The 11,905-nt window shown below is 17.8% G+C and overlaps 1 protein-coding gene across 2 annotated transcripts in view; it reads right to left on the bottom strand.

Moving 5' to 3' along the window:
* Positions 1–781: 781 nt before the first annotated feature.
* LOC129616322 (uncharacterized) overlaps positions 782–11,905 on the bottom strand; it is a 66,314-nt gene continuing 55,190 nt past the window's right edge. Inside the window, exons 6-7 of one of the 2 annotated variants that reach the window (XM_055531932.1) lie at positions 3,396–3,524; positions 782–2,417 (exon numbers count right to left, since the gene is read on the bottom strand). In XM_055531932.1, the coding sequence (XP_055387907.1) occupies positions 1,123–2,417; positions 3,396–3,524 (1,424 nt within the window). In that variant the 3' untranslated portion in view covers positions 782–1,122. The remainder of the gene's footprint in view (positions 2,418–3,395; positions 3,525–11,905) is intronic. The other variant, XM_055531937.1, reaches the window with a different exon arrangement.

The raw sequence follows: 11,905 nt of genomic DNA, 5'->3' as shown, positions 1-11,905 counted from the left end.
TTTTTTTTTTTTTCAAAAATTAAATTTCTTTTAATTATGAAAAAAAAAAAAAAACTATTTTCTTAATATTACATTTTAATTTTAATTTTAATTTAACTACATTATATATATGTATATATAGTTTTAAATTTGAAATGTACATTAAGAAAAAAAATAAAAATAATTCGTATAATTCGTTAAATTAATTCGAAATTTAGAAAAAAAAAAAACAAAACTTATATAACGTGCAAAATAACTCAACATTTGAAATTCTTTACAAATTTTAAAGTGAATTATAAATAATTATTTTAGAAAAATTTGTACACAAAAATATTATTTAAATTTATTAAATTTAATGGTGTTTGCTTTTTATTATTACATTAATATTACATACAATATTTTTATGTAGGCATAATTACAATTATAATATGTTCTAATAGTGAAACTGAACAACATATAATTAAAAAAGAATTATGATTTAACAAGGCTTAATCCTTAAAATACAATGACAATAACTTTAATATTTTAAACTATTTTATATATATATATATATATAAAATATATGTTAATGATAATAATTTTTTATACAGTTATATTATCATTAACACATATAGTGAATTTGTTATACAATAATAATATTTGATTTAGATTTAAAAAAATTAAGTAAAAAAAAAAAAAGAATTTATTTAATTATTTTGTAACAATGTACATGTTATGTGTATGCAAATTGTAATTTTTAAATTTGAATGAATTTTATTTTAATTAAGTATGTATTTTTAGTATAACAAATTTTCATGTTTTTTGGCCTTAATTCAGATTTTTCAATTTAAAATATTGGAATTTTCTTAAAGAACTTTTTCAGTTTTAATATTTCATTTTAGAGCCTAAAATTTATCAATTTTATAATTTTCATTTTATTATTCATTCAACTAAATCTATCTCATTCTTAATACATTTAAAGATATTTATGTATATATGTTTTATATAATAATAATAATAAATATAATTTAAATTTATGTATAACAATTAAAAAAAAAAAAATTAATTTTAATTTAATTTTAAAAATTAATTTCTTTAGTTTTTCATTTCATTTATTTATTTTATTTTTCAATATTTTTTTTAACATTTAGTTGAAGCATAAAATCAGCTCTCTAATAGTTCTTCACCAATATCAATTGTTGTAACACGATTACCAATATCTGATGTTGGTAATTGTATATCAGTTTCACTATATGTTGGCATTATAATACATACAAAACCTTGTCCAGTTGTTGAATCTCTTGGATGTAATGTTACTGGTAAAAAACGTTCTGTTTGACCTTCTGTATAATTTTGTAAACGTTGATATATTTCTGGATAATGTTTTTTTAATATAACACCTTTACGATTTAATACATTTACAATATTTTGTAATATTATTTCTTTTTGTTGTTGTGTTGTTTTCTTTTGACAATCAAATGTTAATATTAATATTTCAATTGATGGTTCAGTTGGTTGTAATTGTTGAGAATTTTGTTCTAATGCCAATTCAGATAATATTGTTTTACATAATTTTAATTTGGCACAACGGGATACTAATTGACGTTCCCATTTAACTGGTGCTGTTGCTGTACCAGGTGCTTCTGAAACAACACATATTGCAACATATATTAACATTTTTGTATCTGGTTTATATTCAGTACTTAAACGTAATAATTCTGAATATAATTCTAAACCCATTTCAGCTGGCATTAAATCAGGCCATCTAACATATGATGCTTCACCCATACATTGAAAACCATTTTTAATAAAACCTTCAGCACTCTCTGGACTACGAAATAGTATACGTACAACACCACGTCCTTGAGCTAAATAACCTTTTCTTGCTAATAAACTTAAATGACGTAAAGAGTCTAAGTCATCTTTACAAGCTGATAAAACTTGTCGACAAAGATTTGAGACTCTTGAATGTAAACATGCTTTACGATGTTTCTCCCAATGGGCTCGACGGCATTCTCTTGAACAATACAAATGTGAACAATTATGACAGCTTTTATAAAATTTTTTTGCATCAGCCGGTGTAGCCGAATTATCACATTTTGTATTACGACATTTTATTAATAAATCTGAAGTTCCTTTTGATTCACTTGAATCTAAAGAAACACGACGTGGTGGTTGTTGTTGTTGTAACTGTTGCTGTTGTTGTTGATGTTGCTGTTGTTGTTGTAATTGTTGATTATCAACTTGATTATTAACATCAACATTAAATTTTTGATTTTGTTGTTGTTGATTTTGTTTTTGTTTTTGTGCGTCACCTTCACTTCGTCTACGAAAACGACCTTGTTGCTCAACTTGTAAATTATTCGTTGGTGCCGGTTGTTGTTTTTGGTATGTATGCTGTTGTTGAGTTTGAGTATTATTTGTTACACGAAACATGACCAACTCATTAGCTGTATCGCCTTAAATTCCATTGTCAATTTTGTATTTTATGAAAAATTTTTGTGGGGGGCGGGGGGGGAGAAAAAAATTAAATTATTAATTATTAGTTTTTTTTTTTTTTGAAATATTATTTAGATTTTTTTTTTTGTTGAAAGAACATACATATAAATTAAATATAGTAGGAATGAAAAAGTTTTTAATTAAAATACTTTTTTATTTATTAAATAAATTAAATAAATAAAAACTAAAAAACCAAATGAAACATTTACAATAATATTTTTTTTTAATAAGAATTTTGTAATTGCGTCTCCCAGCATAAACCAAATAAAATTTCAGAAAAAAAAAATTGTATTTGGTATAAACTTTGTTCTTTTTTTCGAAAATTAAAAAAATTCTCCATAAAGCTATTCGAAAAATTGGTCAAAAATTATTTAGCATAAATTTGAGGTTAATTTTTAAATTTTTAGCAAACAAATTTTCTTTTTTTACATTAAAGATGTCAAAAATTGCAATTATAATTTTTTTATATGAATATGGCAATTCTTTTAAATGTCAATGAGTTGCTGGCATGATTATGAAAAAATGTGAAATGAATTTTTAATTATTTTTATTTATAGTTGTATTTATGTAAATATATATATATACATGCTGTCATTATATAACTACATATATACATTCTAATAATTTAATTTTGACCAATTTTTTATGACCAATAAATTTAATTTTATAATATTAATTAATTATGTCAAAAAATCAAAAAAAAAAAAAATTAAAAATTCTTTGTGTTTTGTTGAAAAATTTTTTTCTGTGTATTTTGTTTTTTTTTTTTTATTTTATTTTTGTATGTTTCCATAATTTATTTATTTATTTAATTTGCAAGTCTATATTTTTTTTTTCAAAGAATTGGCAATGATTTATTATACTTATTGTTCTTTTTTTTTTTTTTTGTATTTTATGTTTATTTATGTCAAAATGGAACATAACTTACAGGTTCATACCTGTGGACCTATATGTGTTGGAAGAATCGGATGGTGGTAATCCCAACAATGATGCTAATACATCTTCTAATGATGCTGAACTAGGTGAACGTTCTAGGGCTGTCGATAATGCTGCTAAGGGTGTTGGCACTATATATCGATATATTTTTTGTTTTTATTTAATTTTTTTTTTTCTTGCTTTTGTATTTGTTTTTGAATTTAGCATTATTTTTAATACTATTTATATTATAAATTATAATACTGTATTAAAAATTTAAGAATATTATTAAATTATTAAATTATTGATATATTTATATGATTACATGGACATTTTCCAGTATGTTTGCAATTGATGCTAGTTATAAATCCAAGACGCTATAAATTTCAATATACGTTGTCAACGCAATTGACAGTCATTTCATTTTCTCTTTGCTTTTTCTTAAATGTAGGTATAAGTAATGATAATAAAATTCTAATATGTCAATTGTAAAAATTTTTTCAATATTGATTTCTATTGATTGTCATTTACGAAAACCAGTGATTGATATGATTGACATATAATTGTCAAATCTTTGACATACTGGAAATGACCTATTTTATTATATACTATATTTTATATAATATACGATATAATAGTAAAGTTAATTATAAATTTTCAATATATATATATAGAAATTATTAAAATATTTTTCATATTATATATTAAATATTACGTATGTTATTTATTATAATAGAGATACAAGGTGATTAATTAAAAAAAAAAAATTTAATATTGAAATTACAGTTATATTATTAAAATGGTATTATAGAAAAGAAGCTAAAATAGTTTTCAAATTGTGATGAATTAGTATAAGTATAATTAATTTTAAAAAGAATTAGCGCTCACATTATTTTATTTTTTTTTAAAATAAATCTATATAATATATATTTGATATTATAATTAATTAGATATAATAGAATGGTGATGATTATAAAAGCGATATTGATTTTATTTTTTTTTTAAATTTATGTACGAAATAAATAAAATAAATTAATTTTGGTGATGATTTTTTTATTATTGTGTTTTATTTTTTGTGTAATAAATAAATTTTTTTTGTAAATAGTAAAAAATAATAAGGTTAATTAAGATTAAAGAAGAAATATACTTGTACTTTTTTAAGTAAAAAAAAAATTATTAGCAAAAAACAAAAATAAAAAATTTATATAATTTCTAATTTATAAAATATTTCAAAAATCTAAATTAAAAAATAAAGAAAAAAAGAATTATAATTAATAAAATAATTTTTACTTTGGAAATGTTTTTCTTAGATACTTTAATAATTTTATTTTTTTGAGCAGACGCCTTTTATTAAGTTTAAATATTTTAATTATTGAAATATTTATATGAATATTAGAACATAACGCGAACCTATTTGATTACAAAAATTTTTATCGTACACGTTTGATTTAATAAAAGTTTTATCGAACATGTTTGATCAAACAACAAAAATTGCCAGTAACATATTCGATCAGGAAATGAATTACTTTCAAATAGCACGTTTAGAATTTGAATATTATTTGGATTCAGGCTGATATGCAATTTTTAGTTTTGCAATTACTGCTTAATTGTAAAATCGTGGCTCGCACATCTAAGCAACTATACTATTGCATCAATTCAAATAGATTGCATTAATTAAATAATGCAATTAGTTTATAAAAAAAATTACAAACTGTTTGATTACTTATTTGCATGCGATAATACAGTTGCATGTGTGCACGTTTCAAAATAGTTGCAAAACTAAATATTGCAACTTCTGTCACGGCTCATAGACGCAATAATTTCATTATTATTATTATGATTATATTAATATAATTATTATTATAATCACTAATTTTTCAACGAACAATTTCTTTTTTAATTAAAGATTATTAATCTTATAAAGATAAATATATATAAATCTATTTATCAAATTAAAAATACTAAAATTAAATATTAAGAAATTAATTATTAAGAATTGAATATTAAGAATTACAATATAATTTTAGAAAAATAGCAAAAAATAAAATATGAAATTAATTAAAATTTTGAACAAAATTATTACGAAAATCTCTAAATATTTGAAAATATAAAAATAAAACGAACGAACATAACATTACTTGAAAAACTAAATTTTTACCCTGACATAATTCAAATTAGAAAACAAAATTATTACAAAACAAAAAAATAATTATTGAAATAATAATTTATTAATAAATTGATGTATCAATTAGTATTGGTTAGACAAAGTTTAAAAATCAAACATTATTGATCATTGATTTTGTTTGATAAGAGAATTGTATGATGTTGTTTTATTTCAATCAGACAAAAATACAAGAACGTTTACACATTTTAATCATATCAAACAAAATCCATGAACAAAGTTTGATAGTATAATCTCTGACTTATTTGAAAAAATTATTTAATATATTCTTTTAAATTTTCGTTTTTTTTTATATTACAAACAGATTACAATATTAATCATTGTTAATGTATGGGAAATAAAATAATTAAGCTATATATATATAAATTAATTTATGTTAGATAAGCCAACAAAGCTTTCAATATAAAATATATATTTTAATTAATTTATCAAAAATTATTTTTAATATTAATAAATTTTTTTGGGCGCAAATACGGGAAACAGAAACTAATATATATTAATTTTAGTAATAATATTTGATTAATATATAATTATATGTAGTATATAAAACCTGTAGTATGTTATTTTGTAGAAAATTAAATTAAATTTGTTTTTTTTTTTTTTGTTAATTAATTATTTGTTAGTATTTGAATAATGTGAAAAACAAAAATGGAAAAAAAAATAACAAGTTATATACAAATATATTTTTGAAGACGCAATTACAAATACTGTTAAAAAATATTTATTATAAGAATAATAATAGTTATATAATATTTATATAAAAAATAAATAATTAAAATTAAATAATATTTTTTTAAAATATTAAATAAAATTAGTATACAAAATAAAACTTATATAGTATAAACATTGATATACATAATTCTATATAATAATTAAATAAATAAAATAAAATTTGTAAATTTTTAAAATTAAAAATTTAAATTAAATAAATAAATACAGAAAATAAAATTAGTGTATACATAATTAAATTGATTTTTTAAGATATTAATTACGAAGAAGCGAAATATTTAAATTTTTTTTTTTTATTTTCAATATATATATATATATGTAATAATAAATGTTTATAATTTAATAATAAATATTAAAGCTGTTATACAAAGTGTAAAGTTTTTGTATTAAGTGCTTTGTGAATTTTTTAAGTGTAATACTAATGGTGTTTAATGTGTAGTTATAGTGTAGTAATGATGAAATAATGAAAATAATTAATCCAAAATTTATATGATTAAATGATTGTAATTTAATATACATTTAATATTGAATATTATTTTATATTGCTTATATATTATATTGCGATTATATACAGGACACAGCACAAAATAAATAATCAATTTAAATAACAATACTATTGTGAATTTTTTAGATATTTACACATCAAACTAATGATAAAGAGCAATTTTTAACTCTTTTTGTTTTTTTCTTGTGTATTACATTCAAAAATTATAAATTAATTTTTGATTTCCTAAACAAGATTAAATAGTTCTTAACCACTTTTTATAATAAATTAATATTCACAGGAAATCCGTGAAATATTATAAATTGTGAACTATTGATTGAGAATTTTTAATATTTTAAATTATAATACTAAAATATTTTTAATCTACGATTGAATATATTAATTTTAATGTGGTTAAAAATTTATGATCTTTTTGTAAAAATTCGTCTGTCACACAGATAATATCAAATTATTAGCTCATCTTATTAATAATCACTTTATATATAACATTATATTTAAATATGTAGTATTAAACTTTAAATACAATCATAATATGAAATTATAAAATATGAGCTTCAAAATTGCAGTAAAATGATATTAATATTTTTACGATTGCCAAATATTCAGCTTATAAGTTCATTATATAGCAATGCAGTTTTATTACAATTTTGAAATCACCCTATATTGTAAATGTAATCCTTATAAATATAATTTGATAAACACTACTTTGTGTGCTCAATTTCTTTTTGAAGATAAAACTCAAAAGCAAAAATCAAAGTAATAATGAGCCTATTTAGACGAGTACGCATTGAGCGTTTGTGATTGAGACGAGTACGCATTGAGTACCCTTTTCTTTTATGCTTGTGACACATACGCTCAATGCATATAATACGTGTAAATATGGCCCAGTCCAATGAGCTAAAATTGAAAAAAAAAAAAAACAATTAAAATATGAAAAAATCTACAAAGTAATAATTGATAAATTGTAATAAAAATTAAAAAATAAAACAAGCATAATTTGAAAATATCAAAAAGAAAAAAAAAAACATTTATTTCAACTTTTTTTTTTTTTTAATAAATTTAAAAATTAATATTAAAATTATTAATGTGATATTAAAATGTTTTTATATATATAAGTAATTATATTTTAATTTATTTCTCTTTTTTTTATGCATATAATTTATTTTATATGTATATATGCGTTTATGTATAAAAATTTCACATTACTATATTATATAAATTACGATTAAAACACATACATATAAGGGTATTACGATATTTTTAATTAATATTAATATATATAATTAATATTTTTCATTTTTCTTGTAATTTAAAACTATATAGTAATAGAGATAATATGATTCGTGAAACAAAATTATATTATTTAAATTTAAAACAAGAAAATTTTTTATATATAATATTATATAATGTATGTACATAATAATAAAACATGTATTATAAATTAGGAATTAATTAAAGAAAAAAAAAATAATAATATATTTTTATAGAAGAGTTTTGAAAATCTAATATAACATAATAATGTGCGTGTATATAATTTATAACTTTGATTAAAATTAATATTAAAATAAACGACAAAAAAAAATTTTATTACAAATAATTATAATTAAAATAAAAAAAAAAAAGGTAATTATAAATTATAATTAAAATTAAATTATATTCACAATTAAAATATAATTTTAATTAATATAAAAATATTATATTAATATACGCATATTGTATACTTATTATTTAAAATTTTTATTCATTTTTTTTTGTTGATTTTAAATTTATTTATTTTTTTTTTGTTTATAGGTTTTATTTTATATAAAAAAAACAATTTAAAACATAAAATATATTAAGTATAATATTAATTATTAATTTTTTAATTTTATAAAATTTTTGAAAACTGTTATACTATTGAAAATCTTCTTTATAATAAAAATTTCTTAATTATTTATTTATGTAATGTATTTTTATATATTTTACAAAATGTACTCTATAAAGAGCGAAAAACATGTTAAATTTTTTTTTGCTAAAAAAAAATATTTTAATTTAGAATTTAATATTATTATTCAGTATAACAGTTTATATATATTTTGCTTGTATATAGATATAAATTATTTTTATTTCAATTTAAATAAAGCACGAAAATTTTCCTATTAAATTATATTAGAATAAAATATAGAAAAATTATATTAGAATAAAATAAAAAGTATATAACAGTTATAAGGCTTATTTTTTTTTTTAAATAATGAAATTACAAAATGTATTTTTTCAATTTGTAAACCGTAGCAATACAATTTACAATAAATATTAGTTAGGGTTTTATAAATTTATTGTGGTGTTATTTGAGAGATTTTTTTTTCTATTTTTGAAATGTAAGTATTATAATGGAAAATCTGTAAAATATATAAATATAACAAGTTTTATATTAAATTTATTTATTGTATTATAAATATACCATGATATTGTGAAATTTTGAAAAATGCCTTAATAATTAAATATATTATTGAAATGTTTTTTTTATTTATAAAATTTATACCACAATACTTTTTTAATTTTTCGAACGAAATTTTCCTTATTATTAGATTATGATACTGTTATACATAAAGTAATTCATTTAATATAGCGTTTATCTTCAGCTTAGTGCTATTTGCAGACTGTATTAGAGTTCTTTTATAAATTTTTATAATTATTTTGTATTTTATATCATTATTTGTATGTAACATTGGTAATAAATCATTGTCAATGTAAAATTTAAAATTTTGCATATTAATTACAATTTCTTAAAACTCATATTATTTTAAATATTTTTTAAAATCATAAATTTATTTAATTTTTTTTTTATTATTATTATTATTATTTTTATCTTAAACTTATTTACTTTTTCATTTATTTTTTCAAATAAAATTGCAAATTAAATTTAATTATTAAAGTTATTGATTTTCAATTCAATTAATGATTAATAATCATTTCCAAAAGAATAAAATTTTAAAATTTTAAACATTTACAATAATATTTTTGCCAAAATTATTAAATATTAAAATGATTTATCATTTAAATGGTGTGGTAATAAATAAATTATAAGGAATTTTTTTCTCCAATATTGGAATATTCTCTTTCAATTATTTCAAAAGTTTAGGGAGAAATATTTGTTTTTTACCTTGTTTTCTTTTTTTTTTTAATTTTGGTAATTGATTTATTTTTATTTTTTAAAAGCAAAATTTCACTAATTTATAAATTTAAAATAAATTAGGAATTTTTTTTAAAAAGGTTATTATTTTTTTTTTCTTTTATGATAGTTAATTAATTTTTTTTTTTGTTTTTGTTATTATAGAAATTTTTTGGTTTTTTTTTTCTTCAATTATGATCTTCAATTTTAATTTTTTTATTCATTTAAATTTTTAAAATAAATTTCAATTTAAAGAAATTTTATTTAAAAATATAAAGAATTTATTAATAAAATATATTATATGTATAAATGTGTGTTATCTTTTAAAAATATACATATATTAAATAATATATGTAATTTGAGTTTTAAGAAATCATTTTAAATTTTACGCCCTTTTTTGTTGACTATGACAATAAAATATTAAACTGTTATACAAATATGAAACTGTTATACAAATAGAAAACTGTTATACAATTTTATAAAATTGTATATTGCTGATTAAATCGATTTAATTTTATTCAATTATGATTTATATTAGGACAGAATTGAATTTTAGAAATATGTATAAGTGAAGCTGTTATATTTTTTCTGGAGATAATTTTAAAATACGTATTTTTATATAATTTATATTATGTCCTTTATAGTGCATAAATAATATTGTGTCATGCTTTAATTTTTAAAAATTCTATATAATTAGAATTTATAAATTAAAAGTTATTTAAAAATATTTGATATTAAAATTAGAAAAAGAAGTTTAATTTTTGGTTTATTTTTTTTTTTTAATTATTTAAGTATATTATTGTAATATAATATTATATTTATAAAATAATGTTATATAAAAGAAAAAAATATAACATAAAAAAATTAAGGTAATGAAATAATAGAATTTATTTATGTCTTGTGTGAGTTTTTAAAATACTTCTAAAATATTCGGTCAAATTATATTTCATACGTGGTTTATATGTTAGGGATTTGATAATATTATAAAATATATATTACATAAATTATTTCAACAGAACTAAACAGATAAGGCACACTTTAATAATGATTAAGGCGAAAGAAAAATATTTAAATATAATTGATATAATTGAAATATAATTGAAGTATAATATTTTTTTGTTTAAAATAATGGTATAACTTAAACCTTTAATGTAATTCTAATATTCAGAAATAAAAATTCAAAGAATATTTGAAGTTGCCTCCGAAATTTATTAGGAAATTTTAAAAAAAGAAATAAAATTTTTATATTGAAGATCAAAATATTTTATTTGCATTGAATCGATTTGTTTCTTTCACATTAAATTCTACTTGTTTTGTTACTAGTTTTAAAATTATATATTTAAATTAATTAAGGTTTAAGAAATTCCATGTATATATATATATATTATATTTCATATTTTTATTTACAATAACTTACTGTAACAAAAATATTTTATAATATTGTTGTTAATTTTTAGTATACTGTAAGTTACTAAATATATACGTACATAATTGGATGAGTATTAAATTTTTATATTATTCAAATAATTTTGTATAAATTGGGTATAAATATTTATAATTAAAAATAAGGCACATTTAATTATTTAAAATTGAATTAATTTTGTATATTTACAAAAAAAAATCATTATATTTAATATGTATATGCATGTATATAATAAAAGGGGGATTTAATTTTAAATATATTTTATATAAATTTAAAATGTATATAAAAAATATAGAAAATTTTCAATTAAATACCTAAAATTTGTTTTTATTTAATAAATTCCCATATCATAGTTCCATGATTTTTAATTTAGTCATATTTAATTGCGAATATTGTAGTTAATAAATTAATTTTTAAGTTTTTTTGATTCGAGTTTTCATTTTTTTTATATGAGAGTTGTTTCTGTATTAAATAATATTTTTATGTTGCTGTTATGACAATGATATTTTTTTTATGTTTTATCCTATAAAATGTTCTTTCTAA

Source organism: Condylostylus longicornis, unplaced genomic scaffold, assembly GCF_029603195.1.
Source record: "Condylostylus longicornis isolate FDR11 unplaced genomic scaffold, ASM2960319v2 ptg000005l, whole genome shotgun sequence".
NCBI classification, from domain to species: Eukaryota; Metazoa; Arthropoda; class Insecta; order Diptera; family Dolichopodidae; genus Condylostylus; species Condylostylus longicornis.
This window is presented reverse-complemented; position numbering and strand designations above follow the sequence as displayed.